At 43.7% G+C, this 22,582-nt stretch overlaps 1 protein-coding gene across 1 annotated transcript; it reads right to left on the reverse strand.

The window, feature by feature from the left end:
• Positions 1–17,510: 17,510 nt before the first annotated feature.
• On the reverse strand, positions 17,511–22,187 carry LOC133238867 (antigen-presenting glycoprotein CD1d-like). The gene is made up of 5 exons (XM_061402465.1): positions 21,501–22,187; positions 20,929–21,207; positions 19,938–20,216; positions 19,081–19,180; positions 17,511–18,984 (listed from the first exon to the last, which is right to left on the reverse strand). Exons 1-5 carry the CDS (start codon positions 22,066–22,068, stop codon positions 18,963–18,965), a joined length of 1,248 nt encoding a protein of 415 aa, XP_061258449.1. The 5' UTR covers positions 22,069–22,187; the 3' UTR covers positions 17,511–18,962.
• Positions 22,188–22,582: the final 395 nt, after the last annotated feature.

The following is a 22,582-nucleotide window of genomic DNA, read 5'->3' on the forward strand; positions in this document are numbered from 1 at the left end:
AAGAGGAAAGGAGTAAGGAAGAATTATTATACATGTGATTTTGGTGAAGGGTGAATGCATGCAATCAAGCACATGTTTTTGCAGAAAGTTGCTGCTAGTCACAAGTAGCAGTATCACCATGAAAGATTTTAGTACTTTTCTAGATATGAGGAGATATAAGAATTGGGCTCATAAAATCTTCTCCTGAAAATATCTAACTATCTGAAGGCCTACTATGCCAGTTTTTCCCAGGACACAGAGTGCTTCTTTCCTGATCCCTGAACTCCTTTCAGAGTGTGTTGAAGGTCAACAGCTTGGGATATACTTGTAGAGGCAGAGGGAAAGGGCCAATTTGTAGTTCACACTTTCTACCAATGAACTCTTTTATGCCCTTTTATGCTCTCCATTCTACCATTCCCTTTACTCATTTAGTCTTTTTTAAAAATATTTATTTATTTGGCTTCCTGAAGGTGAGCAGGCTTCTCTAGTTGTGGCGCACAGGCTCCAGATTGCAGGCTCAGTAATTGCAGCCTAGTTGCCCATTAGCGTGTGAGATCTCAGTTCGCCAACCAGGAACTGAACCCTCATTCTCTGCATCATTGCAAGGCAGATTATTAACCACTGGACCACCAGGGAGGTCACCACTCATTTAGTCTTAAGCATGTGACTTTTAATATTACCATGGGATATAGCTTTTAATAGCAAGAATATTTTACTTATAGCATCTCCTTCATGTGGCTGCATGATGAAGTCAGTGATGAATGAGATGAATAAGTGTTTTAGGTGATAAGAGATTTCATTACAAGCAATGGAGTGTTACAAAACTGTTGGAAGGTGGAGAGAACAGTCTAGGCTGAGAATTGCAGAAATGACTCCCAGGATGTTTTAACTTGGACCAGGATTTCATTTAATCAAGTATGATAATGTGACAGACACAGAGACAATTGGCTCTGCTGGAAGAAATTATTACTTACAGTTCTCAAGAGAACGGGGCATACCACATCATGCAAGTCCACATCGGATAAAATCAAGAGCAGTCAGGAGAGAGAAGGAATAAGGGGACAGCATGGGCATAAGACTCTATTGTGATTTCCACAGGAAAGGCAAGGCAGGGCAAAGTAAATAGTTTAGAATTGGGTTATTTGAATAATTTCAGCAAGCTATGAGTTATAAATGGGCTTCCCTCGTGGCTCAGTGGTAACAAACTCTCTTGCCAATGCAAGAGACACAGGTTCGATCACTGGGTTGTGAAGATCCCCTGCAGAAAGAAAAGACAACCTTCTCCAGTATTCTTACCTGGGAAGTCCCATGGACAGAGGATCTTGGCAGGCTATAGTCTGTGGGGGTCACAAAAAAATCAGATATGACTTAGCTACTAACAACAATAAAAACAAAATGGGTTATAAGGGTGGTCTCCAGTTGTCTGGTGATAGTTGGACCATAAAGAAGGCTGAGAGCCAAAGAATTGATGCTTTCAAATTATGGTGCTAGAGAAGACTCTTGAGAGCCCCTTGGAGAGCAAGAACATCAAACCAGTCAATCCTAAAGGAAATCAACCCTGAATATTCATTGGAAGGACTGAAGCTGAAGCTCCAATATTTTGGTCACCTGTTGCAAAGAGCTGACTGGTTGGAAAAGACCCTGATACTGAGAAAGATGGAAGGCAAAAGGAGAAGGGGGTAGCAGAGGATGAGATGGTCAGATAGCATCACTGACTCAATGGACATGAATTTGAGCAAAGTCTGGGAGATAGTGAAGGACAGGGAAGTCTGGCATGCTGCAGTCCATGGGGTTCCAAAGAGCTGGACATGACTTAGTGACCGAACAACAACAACCAGTTGTTTGGTACCTGGTCTTGGGGTGATTAAGGGTAGGGGAAATATTGATCTGGTATGTGCGGGTCAGTAATGGAGGTGGTTAGAATATGCAATTTGGATTTGTTAACCTGCACATGAAAGGTTTGCTTAAAGGAGAGTTTACTCTCTCAAGGAATTAGTTTTCCCTGGGAGGGGCAGTCTTTCCTTGGCAGGTAAGGACTTCAAGATGCCAAAGCCTTACAAAATACAGAAAATTTTAAAAACATGATTAGCACACAGGACACTTTACAACTGAGTCATGCTGGTGATTAAGGGAAGGAGGGATCTTTAATCTACTGAATTCAAATCCCAGTGGTTGTAGTCCAGGGATGCTTGAGTTAGAGAGATTCTTCTATCACTGCTAACCAGAGCTACTGTCTATGAACACAAAGGTTTGGAGAATGGAAACTGGAATACAGAAAAACCTTCAGTTCAGTTCAGTTGCTCAGTCGTGTTTGACTCTTTGCGACCCCATGAATCGCAGCACGCCAGGCCTCCCTGTCCATCACCAACTCCTAAAGTTCATTCAGACTCACGTCCATCGAGTCAGTGATGCCATCCAGACATCTCATCCTCTGTCGTCCCCTTCTTCTCCTGCTCCCAATCCCTCCCAGCATCAGAGTCTTTTCCAATGAGTCAGCTCTTCGCATGAGGTGGCCAAAGTACTGGAGTTTCAGCTTCAGCATCATTCCTTCCAAAGAAATCCCAGGGCTGATCTCCTTCAGAATGGCCTGGTTGGATCTCCTTGCAGTCCAAGGGACTCTCAAGAGTCTTCTCCAACACCACAGGTCAAAAGCATCAATTCTTTGGCACTCAACTTTCTTCACAGTCCAACTCTCACATCCATACATGACCACTGGAAAACCGTAGCCATCTCCACAACTCTATTTGCCAGTGAACAGAAATGAAGTAGGAAAAGCTCTTTATTTATTCCTGACCTCCAAAGGTCACATAAGTGGAACTCCTCTTCCAGACAAGATGGAAAAACAAGAACCATATTTATTCTGGCCTGACACAACTAAAATAGGGGACAGGGGAGGGAGGTGGGAGGAGGGTATAAGAGGAACAGGATATATGTATACCTATGGTTGTTTCATGTTGATATATGGCAAAAAACATCATAATGTTGTCAAGTGATAATCTTACAATTAAAAATGAAATATAAAAAAGTGGGAAATCTATGTGAAACAACAATGTTTGGACATTGACCATCAGGCATCACAGGGCAGCCAACTCTAAGAGAGAGGAATAAGCAAGGTGAGTCAATTACCCCCAGTTCACTTCTTGAAGAGAGCTTTTAAGCTGCATCCAGGGAAAGGGTTATATGTAGAGCCTGGCAATCTCCGTGAGTTGAGGATGCAGAGTTAGGAATTCAGAAAGGCCAAGGGCTTCTCTTGTGTTTCAGCTGGTGACAAATCTGCCCACAATGCAGGAGACCTGGGTTTGACCCCTGGGTTGGAAAGATCCCCTGGAGAAGGAATAGGTACCCACTCCAGTATTCTAGCCTAAAGAACTCCATGGACTCTATAGTCCATGTGGTTGCAACAAGGTGGTCATATTTCACAGGACAGAGCTGCAGACAGGAAAAAGCTGCACAGAGAAGTCCACAGATTTGGAACCCCTCTAGTACTTCAGTACTTCTGCAGAAGGAAATGGCAACCCACTCCAGTATTCTTGCCTGGAAAATTCCAAGGACAGAGGAACCTTGGCGGATTATCATCCATGGGGTTGCAAAGAGTCGGAGACAACTTAGCAAATGAACAACAGTACTTCAGTAAAGTGTTAAGATGGTATTTGAAGCAGTGAGTCAAAATTAACCCCAAAGTTTGCACTGATCCTACCTAACAACACTTAAAATCAAACCTCTAAAGGATCAGAAAAATTTCCAAGTAACTTAGTTTTAACCCAAAACAGAGTTCAAATGAAGTAAATAGAAAAAGGACGTTAAGGAACAGATCAATAAAATTGATAAAACTCTAGCCTGATTAGTCAGTAAATAAAGAAAAAAAAAGAGGAAAGAAACAAATTAATAATAACACAAAGGAAAGGAAACCGATGACATAACTACAGACCTTATAGATGCTAAAAGATCAATAACGGAATATTACAAATTACTTTATATCATAAAATTTAACAACTCTGAAGAAATGAATAGACTCCTTGAAAAACATAGACCACCAAAGGTCACTTAAAGTGAAAGAGATAAGCTGAATAAGTTTATTTCTATCAAAGAAAGTTTAGCTACAAATGTAGATAAAAAAAAAACCTTCCCACAAGTGTCACAGGAGTACATATAATTGGTGAAACCTAATTTGCAAACTCACCTAGAGCCAGACATCTTGGAATATGAAGTCAAATGGGCCTTAGAAAGCATCACTATGAACAAAGCTAGAGGAAGTGATGGAATTCCAGTTGAGCTGTTTCAAATCCTAAAAGATGATGCTGTGAAAGTGCTGCACTCAATACGCCAGAAAATTTGGAAAACTAAGCAGTGGCCACAATACTGGAAAATGTCAGTTTTCATTCTAATCCCAAAGAAAGGCAATGCCAAAGAATGCCCAAACTACCGCACAATTGCGCTCATCTCACATGCTAGTAAAGTAATGCTCAAAATAATCCAAGCCAGGCTTCAGCAATACATGAACCATGAACTTCCAGATGTTCAAGCTCGTTTTAGAAAAGGCAGAAGGACCGGAGATCAAATTGCCAACATCCACTGGATCAAAGAAAAAGCAAGAGAGTTCCAGAAAAACATCTATTTCTGCTTTATTGACTATGCCAAAGCCTTTGACTGTATGGATCACAAGAAATTGTGGAAAATTCTCCAAGAGATGAGAATACCAGACCATCTGACCTGCCTCTTGAGAAACCTATATGCAGGTCAGGAAGCAACAGTTAGAATTGGACATGGAACAACAGACTGGTTCCAAATAGGAAAAGGAGTACGTCAAGGCTATATATTGTCACCCTGCTTATTTAACTTCTATGCAGAGTGCATTATGAGAAACGCTGGGCTGGAAGAAGCACAAGCTGGAATCAAGATTGCCAAAAGAAACACCAATAACCTCAGATATGCAGATGACACCACCCTTATGGCAGAAAGTGATCAGATCAGATCAGTCGCTCAGTCATGTCCAACTCTTTGCGACCCCAGGAATCGCAGCACGCCATGCATCCCTGTCCATCACCAACTCCCAGAGTTCACGCAGACTCACATCCATCGAGTCAGTGATGCCATCCAGACATCTCATCCTCTGTCGTCACCTTCTTTTCTTGCCCCCAATCCCTCTGAGCATCAGAGTCTTTTCCAATGAGTCAACGCATGAGGTGTCCAAAGTACTGGAGTTTCAGCCTTAGCACCATTCCTTCCACAGAAATCTCAGGGCTGATCTCCTTCAGAATGGACCGGAAGGATCTCCTTGCAGTCCAAGGGACTCTCAAGAGTCTTCTCCAACACCACAGTTCAAAAGCATCAATTCTTCGGAGCTCAGCCTTCTTCACAGTCCAATTCTCACATCCATACATGACCACAGGAAAAACCATAGCCTTGACTAGACGAACCTTTGTTGGCAAAGTAATGTCTCTCCTTTTGAATATGCTATCTAGGTTGTTCATAACTTTCCTTCCAAGGAGTAAACGTCTTTTAATTTGATGGCTGCAGTCACCATCCGCAGTGATTTTGGAGCCCAGAAAAATAAAGTCTGACACTGTTTCCACTGTTTCCCCATGTATTTCCCATGAAGTGATGAGACAGATGCCATGATCTTCGTTTTCTGAATGTTGAGCTTTAAGCCAACTTTTTCACTCTCCACTTTCACTTTCATCAAGAGGATTTTTAGTTCCTCTCCATTTTCTGCCATAAGGGTGGTGTCATCGGCATATCTGAGGTTGTTGATATTTCTCCTGGCAATCTTGATTCCAGCTTGTGTTTCTTCCAGCCAGTATTTCTCATAATGTACTCTGCATAGAAGTTAAATAAACAGGGTGACAATATACAGTCTTGACATACTCCTTTTCCTATTTGGAACCAGTCTTTTGTTCCATGTGCAGTTCTAACTGTTGCTTCCTGACCTGGATACAAATTTCTCAAGAGGCAGATCAGGTGGTCTGGTATTCCCATTTCTTTCAGAATTTTCCATAGTTTCTTGTGATCCAAACAGTCAAAGGCTTTGGCATAGTCAATAAAGCAGAAATAAATGTTTCTCTGGAACTCTCTTTCTTTTTCCATAATCCAGCGGATGTTGGTAATTTGATCTCTAAAGCCTCTTGATGAAAGTGAAAGTGGAGAGTGAAAAGCCTGGCTTAAAGCTCAACATTCAGAAAACGAATATCATGGCATCCGGTCCCATCACTTCCTGGGAAATACATGGGTAAACAGTGGAAACAGTGTCAGACTTTATTTTTCTGGGCTCCAAAATCACTGCAGATGGTTACTGCAGCCATCAAATTAAAAGACGCTTACTCCTTGGAAGGAAAGTTATGACCAACCTAGATACCATATTAAAAAGCAGAGACATTACTTTATCAACAAAGGTCTGTCTAGTTAAGGCTATGGTTTTTCCAGTAGTCATGTATGGATGTGAGAGTTGGACTGTGAAGAAAGCTGAGCACCGAAGAATTGATGCTTTTGAACTGTGGTGTTGGAGAAGACTCTTGAGAGTCCCTTGGACTGCAAGGAGATCCAACCAGTCCATCCTAAAGGACAGCAGTCCTGGGTATTCATTGGAAGGAATGATGCTGAAGCTGAAACTCCAATACTTTGGCCACCTGATGGGAAGCCCTGACTCATTGGAAAAGACTCTGATGCTGGGAGGGATTGGGGGCAGGAGGAGAAGGGACGACAGAGGATGAGATGGCTGGATGGCATCACCGACTCAATGGACATCAGTTTGAGTGAACTCCGGAAGTTGGTGATGGACAGGGAGGCCTGGTGTGCTGTGGTTCATGGGGTCACAAAGAGTCGGACACGACTGAGCGACTGAACTGAACTGAACTGAATTTACAAAGTCTAGCTGCAAAAAAGTTTAAGAAATGTAGTTTTTGCCTTTCTAGACTTTGCCACAGAAAAAGGTATCAAATAAAAATTTAGCAAACCACTCTGCATTTTGAATAACGTGGAGTTTTTTTCGCTAGATTCCAATGATAGGGAAAACAAAAGAAAAAATAACATTTGTATCCCTCCCCCAAATATTTATGTATTTTTCTAACACTTCCCTTCTGGCTCAAGTGGAAAAGCATCTGACTGCAATGCAGGGGACCTGGGTTCAATCCCTGGGTCTGGAAGGTATCCTGGAGAAGGGAATGGCTACTCACTCCAGTATTCCTGCCTAGAGAATTCCATGAACAGGCTACAGTCCAAGGAGTCACAAAGAGTCAGTCAGACATGAATGAGCAACTTTCACATTCACCCCTTGAAAAACTAGAGTGAACTGAAACTGATCATTAGATTTTGGAGCAAGGGAGCCAACACACACACACACACACCAGGAAAGCTAACAATGGGTCAATGGTTCCAGGAGGCTAAGGAATGGAGCTGCCCAAATAGTCCAAAGAGTTAGATACCAGGAGAAAGAAAGATGTGCTATGAGCGCAAAGGACAGCCATGTATTAAGATTTGAGTTGTTTAGGACAATGATCAAGAGGAAAATTATGCAAAATTTTGGGTACAGTTATTATCAGATTTCAGAAAAGGCAATGGCACCCCACTCAGTACTCTTGCCTGAAAAATCCCATGGAAGGTGGAGCCTGGTAGGTTGCAGTCCATGGGGTCGCTAAGAGTTGGACACGACTGAGCAACTTCACTTTCACTTTTCACTTTCATGCACTGGAGAAGGAAATGGCGACCCACTCCAGTGTTCTTGCCTGGAGAATACCAGGAACGGGGGAGCCTTGTGGGCTGCCGTCTATGGGATCGCACAGAGGCGGACACAACTGAAGCAACTTAGTAGCAGCAGCAGCATTACCAGATTTATATTCTGTTGCCTTATTTTATATAATACTACTTCATATTAACTAGTTATTGTTATAACTATGCCCGTCGCAGCTGCCTGTGCTTTAGTGTGCATGCCTGAAGGGCGGCAGCCAAGAGGAGTTATCCCACGTCTCAGGTCAGGGGCAGCAGCCAAGAATGCCAGACTGTGACGGCGCAGGAATGGCCAAGAGGAGCTACTCAAGGTCCGACGTCAGGGGGGCGGCCGAGAGGAGATACCTCATGCCCTTAAGCCCGAGGCCAGGGGCAGCGGGCAGGAGGAGCTACCCCACACTCGAGGCCAGGGGCCGTGGCCGGGAAGACCAACCCCACACCGTGGTAGGCACAGGAGGGCCTAGAGGCCTATACCACGTTGAAGGTCAGGAAGGCCGGTGGTGAGGAGATACCCTTAGTCCAAGGTAAGAGAAACCCAAGTAAGATGGTAGGTGTTGCAAGAGGGCATCGAGGACAGACACACTGAAACCATACTCACAGAAAACTAGTCAATCTAATCACACTAGGACCACAGTCTTGTCTAACTCAATGAAACTAAGCCATGCCCACGGAGCAACGCAAGACGGGCGGGTCTTGGTGGAGAGATCTAACAGAATGTGGTCCACTGGAGAAGGGAATGGCAAACCACTTCAGTATTTTTGCCTTGAGAATGCTATGAACAGTATGAAAGGCAAAATGATAGTATACTGAAAGAAAAACTCCCCCAGGTCAGTAGGTGCTCAATATGCTACTGGAGATCAGTGGAGAAATAACTCCAGAAAGAATGAAGGGATGGAGCCAAAGCAAAAACAATACCCAGCTGTGGATGTGACTGGTGATAGAAGCAAGGTCTGATGCTGTAAAGAGCAATATTGCATAGGAACCTGGAATGTCAGATCCATGAATCAAGGCAAATAGGAAGTGGTCAAACAAGAAACAGCAAGAGTAAATGTCGACATTCTAGGAATCAGCGAACTGAAATGGACTGGAATGGATGAATTTAAATCAGATGACCATTATATCTACTACTGTGGGCAGGAATCCCTCAGAAGAAATGCAGTAGCCATTATGGTCAACAAAAGAGTCTGAAATGCAGTACTTGGATGCCATCTCAAAAACGACAGAATGATCTCTGTTCGTTTCCAAGGCAAACCATTCAGTATCACAGTAATTCAAGTCTAGGCCCCAACCAGTAATGCTGAAGAAGCTGAAGTTGAAGGGTTCTATGAAGACCTACAAGACCTTTAGAACTAACACCCCAAAAAGATGTCCTTTCAATTATAGGGGACTGGAATGCAAAAGTAGGAAGTCAAGAAACACCTGAAGTAACAGGCAAATTTGGCCTTGGAATACGGAATGAAGCAGGACAAAGACTAACAGAGTTTTGTCAAGAAAATGCACTGGTCATAACAAACACCCTCTTCCAACAACACAAGAAGACTCTAAACATGGACATCACCAGATGGTCAACACTGAAATCAGATTGATTATATTCTTTGCAGCCAAAGATGGAGAAGTTCTATTCTGTCAGCAAAAACAAGACCAGGAGCTGACTGTGGCTCAAACCATGAACTCCTTATTGCCAAATTCAGACTTAAATTGAAGAAAGTAGGGAAAACCACTAGACCATTCAGGTATGACCTAAATCAAATCCCTTATGATTATACAGTGGAAGTGAGAAATAGATTTAAGGGCCTAGATCTGATAGGTAGAGTGCCTGATGAGCTATGGAATGAGGTTCATGACATTGTATAGAGACAGGGATCAAGACCATCCCATGGAAAAGAAAAGCAAAAAGCAAAATGGCTGTCTGAGGAGGCCTTACACATAGGTGTGAAAAGAAGAGAAGTGAAAAGCAAAGGAGAAAAGGAAAGATATAAACATCTGAATTCAGAGTTCCAAAGAATAGCAAGAAGAGATAAGAAAGCCTTCCTCAGCAACCAATGCAAAGAAATAGAGGAAAACAACAGAATGGGAAAGACTGGAGATCTCTTCAAGAAAATCAGAGATACCAAAGGAACATTTCATGCAAAGATGGGCTTGACAAAGGACAGGAATGGCATGGACCTAATAGAAGCAGAAGATATTAAAAACAGATGGCAAGATTACACAGAAGAACCGTACAAAAGAAATCTTCACGACCCAGATAATGATGATGATGTGATCACTGACCTAGAGCCAGACTTCCTGGAATGTGAAGTCAAGTGGGTCTTAGAAAGCATCACTATGAACAAAGCTAGTGGAGGTGATAGAATTCCAGTTGAGCTATTCCAAATCCTGAAAGATGATGCTGTGAAAGTGCTGCACTCAATATGCCAGCAAATTTGGAAAACTCAGCAGTGGCCACAGGAATGGAAAAGGTCAGTTTTCATTCCAATCCCAAAGAAAGGCAATGCCAAAGAATGCTCAAACTACTGCACAATTGCACTCATCTCACACGCTAGTAAAGTAATGCTAAAATTCTCCAAGCCAGGCTTCAGCAATATGTGAACCGTGAACTTCCTGATGTTCAAGCTGGTTTTAGAAAAGGCAGAGGAACCAGAGATCAAATTGCCAATATCCGCTGGATCATGCAAAAAGCAAGAGAGTTCCAGAAAAACATCTATTTCTGCTTTATTACTATGCCAAAGCCTTTGACTGTGTGGGTCACAATAAACTGTGGAAGATTCTGAAAGAGATGGGAGTACTAGACCACCTGATCTGCCTCTTGAAAAATTTGTATGCAGATCAGGAATCAACAGTTAGAACTGGACATGAAACAACTGACTGGTTCCAAATAGGAAAAGGAGTTCGTCAAGGCTGTATATTGTCACCTGTTTATTTAACTTAAATGCAGAGTACATCATGAGAAACGCTGGGCTGGAAGAAGCACAAGCTGGAATCAAGATTGCCAAAAGAAACACCAATAACCTCAGATATGCAGATGACACCACCCTTATGGCAGAAAGTGAAGACGAACTAAAAGCCTCTTGATGAAGGTGAAAGTGGAGAGTGAAAAGTTGGCTTAAAGCTCAACATTCAGAAAACGAAGATCATGGCATCCGGTTCCATCACTTCATGGGAAATAGATGGGGAAACAGTGTCAGACTCTATATTTCAGGGCTCCAAAATCACTGCAGATGGTGACTGCAGCCATGAAATTAAAGATGCTTCTCCTTGGAAGGAAAGTTATGACCAACCTAGATAGCATATTCAAAAGCAGAGACATTATTTTGCCAACAAACGGTCGTCTAGTCAAGACTATGGTTTTTCCTGTGGTCATGTAGGGATGTGAGAGTTGGACTGTGAAGAAAGTTGAGTGCCAAAGAATTGATGCTTTTGAACTGTGGTTTTGGGGAAGACTCTTGAGAGTCCCTTGGACTGCAGGGAGATCCAACAAGTCCATTCTGAAGGAGATCAGCCCTGAGATTTCTTTGGAAGGAATGATGCTAAAGCTGAAACTCTAGTACTTGGTCACCTCATGCGAAGAGTTGACTCATTGGAAAAGACTCTGATGCTCAGAGGGATTGGGGACAAGAGGAGAAGGGGACGACAGAGGATGAGATGGCTGGATGGCATCACTGACTCGATGGACATGAGTTTGAGTGAACTCTGGGAGTTGGTGATGGACAGGGAGGCCTGGCGTGCTGGGATTCATGGGGTCGCAAAGAGTCGGACACGAGTGAGCGACTGATCTGATCTGATCTGATGATAACATTCATCATACTATGTTACAAAAGATGTCATCAATTTGCTACTGCTACTGCTAAATTACTTCAGTCGTGTCCGACCCTGTGCAACCCCATAGACAGCAGCCCACCAGGCTCCCTGTCTCTGGGATTCTCCAGGCAAGAACGCTGGAGTGGGTTGCCATTTTCTTCTCAATGCATGAAAGTGAAAAGTGAAAGTAAAGTCGTTCAGTCGTATCCGACTCCTAGCGACCACAGGGACTGCAGCCCACCAGACTCCTCCATCCATGGGATTCTCCAGGCAAGAGTACTGGAGTGGGGTGCCATTGCCTTCTCCGTCATCAATTTAAGTACACTGTTATTTTAGGTACCACTAGGAAAGGAAAAACACTGCCAAATGAACACAGTATATTTATCATTTTATATTCTGACTTGTATTTTTTATTTCTTTTAACTCTCTCTACAAAAGACGCTTAGTCCTTGGAAGGAAAGTTATGACCAACCTAGATAGCATATTCAAAAGCAGAGACATTACTTTGCCAACAAAGGTCTGTCTAGTCAAGCTTATGGTTTTTCCAGTAGTCATGTATGGATGTGAGAGTTGGACTGTGAAGAAAGCTGAGTGCTGAAGAATTGATGCTTTTGAACTGTGGTGTTGGAAGACTCTTGAGAGTCCTTGGACTGCAAGGAGATCCAACCAGTCCATTCTAAAGGAGATTGGTCCTGGGTGTTCTTTGGAAGGGATGATGCTAAAGCTGAAACTGCAGTACTTTGGCCACCTTATGCAAAGAGTTGACTCATTGGAAAGACTCTGATGCTGGGGGGGATTGTGGGAAGGAGGAGAAGGGAATGACAGAGGATGAGATGGCTGGATGGCATCACTGACTCGATGGACGTGAGTTTGAGTGAACTCCAGGAGTTGATGGTGGACAGGGAGGCCTGGCGTGCTGTGATTCATGTGGTCGCAGAGTCAGACACAACTGAGCGACTGAACTGAACTGAACTGAACACATAGATATTATTTATTCTTGTCAATAAACAAAAAAATTTAAGATAAAGGATTCTGAAAGCTTCATAAAGTTGTTTTAGCTCTTCCTAGTCACCTTTAATATATCTGATTTATTTTATTCATTGACTCCTTGTTCTGTGAATGTAAAAGTCGCTCAGTCCTGTCTGACTCTTTTCGACCCTATGGAGTATACAGTAGCCTATATAGCTACATGAACTTAACAGAGACTCAGGTTTCTTCCACCTCATTGCTCTGTTACTTACTGTCAGGCTTCAACATGAAATGCTATACTGGAGTGGGTAGCCTATCCCTTCTACAGCAGATCTTCCTGACCAGGGAATTGAAATGAGGTCTCTTGCATTACAGGCAGATTCTTTACCAACTGAGCTATCAGGGAAGTCGTAAGTTGTTCTATGGTTTGCCCTCAACAAAGGCTTCTAGGTGCCTCCCCAAATTCATTGATAACAAAACCACATATTTAGCTAGGCACATTATCACCAAACTAAATACATGCCCCAGCTTCACTTGTACCTTTGGTTGGTGTGCTTCTGTGACTACTTACCAAGAAGCAGCAAGAGGGTCGTGGATGTGTCTTACTTCTGAGAATTCACCTTAAAGTGAGGAGAAGGGAAGAGGTCTTTCCCTTCCTCCAGGAAGCTACCCAGAAATGTATCCTGATAAAACAGTAGCATTTCATGTTGAAGCCTGACAGTAAGTAGAGCAATGAGGTGGAAGAAGCCTGAGTTTGTTAACTTCATGTTAACCTTTGAGTGCCTACTTCTGGACTTGTATTATGTGAAAGAGAAATAAACTTTTCCTTTGTTTCAATCCTCATTATTCGAGCTGTTTATGCTTTAAGCAACTGTACCAAATCCTAATTCATTCGAGCTTCAGGTTTTTACTGCAACAAAATACATATAAATAGAAATAAACTTTTATTTTCTTTTGGCTCCCTTTATTTGAGTTGTTTATGCTTTAACCAAGTACACCTAATCCTAATTAACATTTGCTTCTGTTTTTTGCCAAAACAAAATGCGTATACGCCTACATGCCTATGAAAGAGCTGCAACAATCATTCTTGAACATACAGCCTCACATTCGGATGCTCTTATTTTAATAAAATACAGTCTCAAGAGTAGCATTTCTGAATTGAGAAGTCTGCAAATTTTTTATGTGAAAAGATTTTATCAAATAGCTTCCCAAAAGGCTGCTTTTAAAAATCGTATATGTGGTACTCTCCTTCATTGTTGTCAGTCTGCTATGATAGAATGGATATTTCATTTTTACTTTAATTTCCTTTTCTGTGACTATTAATAAGGATGATTATCTTTTCTTATGTTTACTAGCCATTTTAGATTTGCTCTTTATGATTTATCTATTCAGTCTTTGCCAATTTATTGCTTGAGTGTTACACGTTTTCTCATAAATTTATACTTTTCTCAGTATTTATGTTAGCTAACATTACTTGTATTTTGCAGTTTAGACATTCCCCCAACCTAAAATTGATTTATGTCATCTACTGCCATACAAACTTTTACTTTGTAACATGTGTATATTTTATAGTTTCTGAATTCATATTTTGGTTTTAAAAAATCTTCAAAACCTCAGTCTTTACTACATCTGGAATTTACTTATATTTATTTTATGAGGGAGAATTCCAATATTATTTTTTGTAGATGAGAAGCCAGCCCGCTCATTATTTTTTCCAGTGATATAAAATAAAACTCATATATTCCAATATAAACTGAGATCTATTTCTTACCTTTCTATTCTATTCCTCTATTCAACTGTTTGCTGATTTTATTACCTTAATATAATGCTGACAAAGAAGGTGCAGTTTAGCCTCTTGGGTAACAAAAGAGTTCACAGGTTTGTTCAGGACATGGCTGGTCTGCAGTCACCAGACAAGCTGAAAGCCTTTCTCCAGACCACAGGTGAGGGCAGGAAGAGAGAGTGAAACTCAGCAGAAAGCTCTGGGCAGAAGATGAACCTAATAGCATAGGCCATGTGAGCATCCGAAGAGAGGTTGGGGCACTGGGAGGGGCAGGAAGCCTTCAGAGTGCTGGTTTCCATGGGAAGGTAATTGCCAGGCTGAAGCTGCAAGGTTACCGAGTGTCCATAAGCTCTGGGCACATGGCTGGGGCAGCACCCCACAGGGTGCCTTCTCACCCACTCCGCTGACCTGACCTGCAAAAGTTGGAACCTACAGGAGAGCACCTCCCTCCAACACTACCTCTCCAGGGTGCTCTACTGAAAAAGTGTTTAACATTGTACTAACTCTCAAGAAGAAATAATTAGAAGAATTTCACCGATTATCAGAGTATGAAATGAAGCATGACTTAAAGGTAAATAAATTGACTTTCAGCACAATACTCAATAAGGAACACAATATCCATAAAGAGAATAAACATTCTGAAATGAATTCAAAGGATTTTCTGAGATATTTTAAGCTGAGTATTTAAAGGAAGGAGACAACGTTTCCTGGAGAATAAACATTTACTGCCAAAACAAACCACAGTTGCTTAAAAATGAATCAGAGCTATGGTAAATTCATGCTGAGCATTCCAAAAAAGATTTCAGAAAGGACATTAACACACATGCCTGAAAACTGTAGAAGACCAATGGGATTGTTCAAAAGCTAGACACTGCTCAAGGAAGCTAAGCTGAAGAGCATCCCCTGAGGTCAGCATGGTACCAAAAACTGTAAACAGGTGCTATATTTTTAAAAGCATTGTGGACTGCCACACATTTGTACACATTGCTTCCCATGGCATTTATAAGCTTATCTATCTTTGTCCACTTGGCTACATAACAAGATACCATAAACTGGGTGGTTTAAAAACAATGGAAATGTTTTTCTCACAATTCTGGAGGCTGAGAACTACCAGATCAACTGAGTCCACTTCCTGGTTCGTAGACCACATATTCTAGCTGTGTCTTGCTTCACAAGTGGCAGAGGAGAAAAAGACCTTTTTAATTATTTATACTTGAGTATAGATGATTTGGGATTTCCTGGTGGCTTAGAGGGTAAAGTGTCCACCTACAATGCGGGAGACCCAGGTTCAATCCCCGAGTCAGGAAGATCGCCTGGAGAAGGAAATGGCACCCCATTCCAGTACTCTTGCCTAGAAAATCCCATGGATGGAGGAGTCTGGGAGGCTGCAGTCCATGGGGTCTCAAAGAGTGGACACCACTGAGCCACTTCACTTTTAGAGCTGATTTACAATGTTGCAGTAGTTTCAGGTGTACAGCAAAGTGATTTAGTTATACATATACATATTATTATTTTTGAGATCTTTTCCCATATATATTATAACAGTGTATTGAGTAGAGTTCCCTATATGTATAAGGAACTAACATTTCATTTAGCATTCTGAGGAATCTGTTGCATAGCAATGTATAGTACTTACAAACAGTGATTCTCTAACTTTAACTGAACATCAGAATTAACTCTGTGTGTGTGTGCATGTCTGTGTGTGTGTGTGCCAAGTCTTTCAGTCATGTATGACTGTTTGTGACCCCAGGGACTGTAGCCCACCAGGAGCTTCTGTCCAGTGAATTTTCTAGGCAAGCATACTGGAGTGGGTTGCCATTTCCTACTCCATGGGATCTTCCCAACCCAGGGATCGAACCCACGTCTCTTGCACTGCCTGCATTGGCAGGCAGATTCTTTACCACTGACCACCTATGAAGCCCCCAGAATCACCTGAGGGCTTGATAAAACAGATGACTGGGCCCCACTCATAAGATTTCTCATTTAGTAGGGCTCATTGGCAGGGGGTAGCTTAACATAATTTGCAACTTTCCAGGTGATGAGGCTACAGGTTAAGAAACCAGTTTGGAAACCATGGATTTAGAAACTAGCTGCATTTCCACACATATCCTAGGTTTTATCTGCAAGTCCAACACAGAAGATGCCAAATCTTAATTTTCTCAAGCAAAGACTTCACAAGCTTAGTCTTTTTTTCTGGATGTTCAAGGGCCTTGAGTGCCAAGCGACTACTTCCCTGGTAGCTACAGAGGATTTTATCTTGACCTTCAGATTTCTTCGCATTGGGAAGGGCTGCTGTTTCTCTATTTTATCTAGGCTAAGAATAGAGCAGACAGCTGGGCCTGCACTAGTGCTCATGCCTGTCCAAATGGGTTCAGCCCAGCTCATGTATAGTGAAGTCACTCGGTCGTGTCCGAATCTTTGCGACCCGTGGACTGTAGCCCACAAGGCTCCTCTGTCCATGGGATTTTCCAGGCCATAGTCCTCGAGTGGATTGCCTTTCCTTCTCCAGGGGATCTTTCCAAACCAGGGATCAAACCCGGGTCTCCCGCATTATAGACAGACACTTTACCATCTGAGCCACCAGGGAAGTCCAACTCATGTATAGTCTCATTTGATAGCTATAAGTGGGAGACTCTGTCTCCATCCACTCTGAAAAAACAACTGGCCACATGAGGGAAATATCACTACCAAAAGTAGCTTTTTCTACATTATACACCCACACTGTGATTTCTCCTCTTTTAATCAAGTTAATGAAGTAAAAACTTGAGACACCTCTGTTTCCTACAACCTAACTTTCTTTTAAAATGTCTCTCTTTGTAAATTCAGGTTCAAAATAGAAGCTAGGTTCTGAAAGTGAAAGCATTAGTCACTCAGTCATGACCAACTCTATGTGATTCCATGGATTGTCTCCTCTGTCCATGGGATTCTCCAGGCAAGAATACTGGAGTGGGTTGCCATCCCTTTCTCCAGGGGATCTTCTGACCCAGGATCAAACCCAGATCTCCTGCATTGTAGGAAGACTCCTTACCAGAAGTCTCTGATAGTCCGAACTACCAGAGAAGGTTCTGAAATTCTCAATGTATCATTCAGGACAAACTTTTTATACCACACACACAAACTGGGAGGCCTAGGGTCATCCAGCAGAGGTGTATTTAGAGTATCCCACAACCCCAGAAAAGCTGATTTAAAACTCAACATTCAAAAAACGAAGAGCATGGCATCCGGTCCCATTATTTCATGGCAAATAGATGAGGAAACAGTGGAAATGGCAACAGATTTTATTTTCTTGGGTTCCAAAATTGTGGTGGTTTCATACTGAATAATACAAACACACAGTATTATGACAGACAGCACAGGGAGAGCGTTCAGAGAAGCACTCCCCAAGAACTTGCTGAGCACATATTTTATTGGTAACTTATCTTGTAATCTTTAAGTGCAGGAAAGCAAGACAGAGACTAGAATTCAGGGATCAAGGAGACTTCCTCCTGGAGGTCTAGAGGTAATGATATAAGAGTCATAAGGAAAGGTCTTTGAAGATAAGGGGGTTTGTTCTGTGCACAGAACAGCATCTAGCTAATGCTGACGTGTCAGTCAGGACGTCTAAATTAAGGGTGATGGAGGGCAAGCAAGGAAGAGGGAATGAGTATTAAATTCCAGGAGATATTTCTGAGAAATCAGTAAAACATGGTTCCCACACAGAATCACTGCAGATGGTGACTGCAGCCATGAAATCAAAAGATGCTTGCTCTTTGGAAGAAACGCTCTGACAAACCTAGAGAGCATGTTAAAAAGTAAACACGTTACTTCACCAACAGAGGTCCGTCTAGTCGAAGCTATGGTTTTTCCAGTAGTCATGTATGGATGTGAGAGTTGGACCATAAAGAAGGGTAAGTGCCGAAGAATTGATGTTTGAACTGTGGTGTTGGAGAAGACTCTTGAGAGTCCCTTGGACTGCAAAGAGATCAAACCAGTCAATCCTAAAGGAAATCAACCCGAAATATTCATTGGAAGGACTGATGCTGAAGGTACAGCTCCAATATTTTGGCTGACTTGTTAGAAAAAAAACCCTGATGTGAGGAAAGATTGAAGGCAGGAGGAGAAGGGGATGACAGAGGATGAGATGGTTGGATGGCTTCACTGACTCAATGGACATGAGTTTGAGTAAGCTTCAGAAGATGGCGAAGGACAGGGAAGCGTGGTATGCTGAGCAACTGAACTGAACTGATAGGGTCGCAGAGTCAGACACGACTGAGCCCCATATATTGTAAAGTTTTCTATCAACACATTAATATAGGCTTGTTCACCTATAATGCTAGACCTGTTTTTCTTGAAAAAAAGGTGGGTTACAGCCAAGCCAAAGTCTTACTTTATACTTCACAAGGAACAGTTGCACTTGCTTCCTTGGAACAGGAAAAGGATCTTCCAATTGACTGCATATTGCATCATTCAAATAAGGATCACACAGAGTTACACTGCAGCCTTTATCTGCTTGTCCCTGAGAGGTATCTGAGTTTGCACTTCTGTTTTTTACAGAACTACTTGGGACATATACACTTGCAGTATACTAAAAGAAAAAACAAAATCCTCTTAGATAAAATGTTCAAAATGTGTGACAAGAGCTGCCTGTTCTCTGCTTCTTCAAGGTAACCCTCAAATTCTGAGGGCTAAAGCCCTGAGATCCTGAAGTCCAGACAGATAGGTGTGGTCAGGAGAGTCATGGGATATCTTGATAGCGGCTGTGAGAGAAAACAGAGACCATTAAGGAAAAGGGAAGAGGAGAAAACCTGGGCAGAGGGGTTGAGGTAGGGAGGAGATGGAAAGGAGAGACTTACCGGTGCTTCCTAAACCAGAAGACTAAGCCTCCAACAAACAGAAGGACGAACACCAGTAGTACCAGGATGACAATCAAGCCCCTGGAGACATGATTCCCATCTGTGTGGGGGACACAGGATGTGTCTCAGTCCGGGAATCTGCATATATCTCCTACTATAAGCACATGTGAGCATGCCAGATGCTTATTTCTTGTCCTGTTTAATGTGCCCACTTGTATTCCTCTGAAGTTTTTAGACGCCCCATCTTTTCTTGGGGTCTGGGCATCTATAATTCGGTTCACTTCAGCATATGCTAGTACTCATATGGAGCAAGGCACTAGTTTCACAGCTAGTCCAAACCTGAGTCTAAATCCAGCTCTTCCACTTTCTAATGATGAGACTCAGACAGGCTGACCTGGCTTAGCCTCAATTTCTCATCTGTAACATGAAAACAATAGTACCTGCTCAAAGGACAGCTGGGATGATTGTTCATATATCCTCTGCTGTATGCAGAGTGTTCAGCTCACACCGAGAAAGCACTCAACAAACCACAGCGATCTTTGTTACCCTGCCTTTCAAAGTCCCCAGTTCTTTCCTCTGGGGAACAAATCTTCCTGGTGTTCTGTACTTGCCACCTATTTCTGGATCAGTGGGGATTTTAGTCTGTTCTTTCTTAAATAGGGAACACCTTGTCTCCATCCTGTTTGAGTTCAGATCTTTGTTCCTCCCCTTTGAGAATCCCCTCCTTCTATCACTCCTGGCTGAGGCTTCATTTCCTCCATCCAAGGTGTGTCATTTCCCTCCCCTTCCCTAGGCCCTCCCTCTGTGCTTGAGGACCACCTCCTCCCATCCGCAGCTGGGCCCCAGTTTCTTCTCACTCCAGTACAGGATGATGTCCTGGTCTCCTAGACTGCTGTGCTTCACTTGGCAACTCAGGCCAGCCGCCTCCCCAGCCGCCACATCCAGGGTTACTCGCAGATACCAAGTCGAGTCGGCATTGGGCATGACGTCTCCCTGCCGAGTGCCAGGCTCCTCCTGCTCGCCCCTCATCCACATCACCCGCACAGGTTTTGGGTAGAATCCTGAGACGTGGCACACCAGCAGCAGACGGCCAGGCCCAGGACTGGGGCCACTGGACAGCCAAGCCTCCGGCTTCACTGTATTCAATAGGAGAATGAGACATCTTAGAGTGAAGACTCCACATCAGAGGCTCTGGACTTCATGGCAGGCTCATCAGTCCTACATTTCTACCTCTGGAGATGAACTCCCGCCGTTTCAATCCGTTTGTATTAGCTTCTTCGGGAAAGCCTTCCCCGATCCCCATTCCCTTCCCTGGTCCAGTCTCCAGTAAATGCCCCTACTCTGTACTCCCAGAGCACCCTGTGTTCAGCTGTAACATAGGTAGCAAGTTTCTAAGTGTTAATCACTCAGTCATGCCTGACTCTTTGCAACCCCATGGATTGTAGCCCACCAGGCTCCTCTGTCCATGGAATTTTTCAGGCAAGAATACTGGAGGGGTTGCCATTTCCTTCTCCAGGGCATCTTCACAACTCAGGGGTCAAACCCGGGTCTCCTGTATTGTGGGCAGACTCTATACCATCTGAGCCAGCAGGACACTGCTTTAACTGTTCATCTGCCTTCTCTCCCTTCTCAAGCACAGATCCTGACTGACCCCCAGGGTTTATTTAATTCAATTCATGGAACCCAAAAGGTACCTAGTTAATGTCTGTGAAGTGTTTAAATACCCTCACACCTTATCCATCCCCTCTTCTTCCCGTGATGCTTAAAGGGATGTGAACCCTGGAATGAAAACACTAGATGGAGCCCCAGAGTGGAGTGGAGAGCAGGAGGTGACAAAGGCAGGCTGACCTTGCTTCTCCAACTCAGACTTCCCGGTCTGCAAGACGCCTCTGACCAACTCGGGCCAGATGTCATGGAGGAGCCAGTGCACTGTTTCCTTGGTCCCTTGGTTCTGATTGAGCACCTTGATGACCTCCTGGATAAAAGGCGGGGCATCTGGGGCTGACACCCAAGACATTCCTTGGAAACTCAGGACATCCCTTCCTTGAAATGCTGCACGTAAGAAGTTTTCTGAGATGTTCCTCGGGAGCAGCTCACATCCTGTAGCTATCTGGATCTCAAGTGGATCTGAGGAGAGGAATGGAAAGACATCTATGAAGAGCTTAGAAGACTGAAAGGAGTTGAAGAAATTGGTGTGAGGGTTATACTGGGGACCCCAAAGTTCATGTAAATGAGAATGGGTGACCTGCAGCGGGATGAACAAGCGGTATTTTGAGGAGTCAAGCTGGGACCTCTCAGGCAGAAGTGGGACTCAACACGGAGAGAGGAGACAATCACTTGAGCCCAGAACCTCCCGGTTGGGCTTCAGCATCCACTGTCTCCCCCTGGGAAGCTGTCCACGATCCCATCCCTCAGCTCACATTCGACGTGCAGCTTTTCCACGAATTCCCAGATGTCCCTGGTGAAGCTGCTGCGATAAACCAGAAGTGTATGCTGCAGCTGCTCCCACTGCTGGTCGCTGAATGTGCCCCGAGACCAAGGCTTCAGGAAGCCGATGGTGTTCGATTCATTGCGCCAAGTATAGGGCTGCAGCTCCCCCAGCCACGCGAGGCCGTCTGTGCGCGTCCAGCTGCGGTTGGCGAACGAGGAGATCTGGAGGCCCTGGAAGGAGAAAGGCGTTTGCGGGGCTGGAGAGAATACAGATCGGAGGAGCCGGGGAAACGGGAGGGAGAGCACAGAAGGGAGAAGGAAGGAAAAAAGAAAGAAAGAAACAGTTAGGTTTGGGAAGAAAGGGTGATGTCTGCTCGCTCTGAATTGAGCTCCGTCTCCAGGGACCAAGCAGCTGAAGGCAGGGAGTAGCAGGTTCTCGGGCTGGTGGATCAACTTCCGGGCTTTTCGAGGTGCATCAGTGTCCACCCGCCCGCCGCGAACGTCGGCCCCTTTCCTTGCTTGGCTCCCTCTCTCCGCCCTCAGCCCGGTTCCACTCATTCTCAAAACTCCGCCAAATCTGCGGAAGCCCCCAGAAGAACAGAAACAGCAAGCACCCCACTTCCTAGCTCTGCTCTCGGACCTCGAATCTCCGCCCCACCCCCCACCTCCTCCGTCCTTCCCCAACGACCGCCCACACACCCCGGTTTCCGGGGCTGCCAAAAGCCTGAACTTGACCTTGTTGCTGGCCAAGTCTTAAACCTGGAGGCAGGCAGGACTCCCATTCTGACTCTCCCGGGACTTATTCCAACCCCCTCAGTCCAGGGATCCCTTTTTCATCTGCCAGATGGTCCCTCTCATTAGGTATCTGAGCTGCAAAGAGCCGCGGTCACAGCCACTCACTTAAGTATCATGTTTTTCACAACCGGCTTGTCTAAATCTCTTTTTCCAACGTAGAGTTACAGACAGTATGTGGAAAAAACTTTACAACTACTACTTAAGTTTTAAAACAGGACATAAAGTTGTATCTATGGTATAATGTCTACCATGTTTTTATTATTTTTTTTTTTTTGAT

Source organism: Bos javanicus, chromosome 3 (assembly GCF_032452875.1).
Source record: "Bos javanicus breed banteng chromosome 3, ARS-OSU_banteng_1.0, whole genome shotgun sequence".
Classification (NCBI taxonomy): domain Eukaryota; kingdom Metazoa; phylum Chordata; class Mammalia; order Artiodactyla; family Bovidae; genus Bos; species Bos javanicus.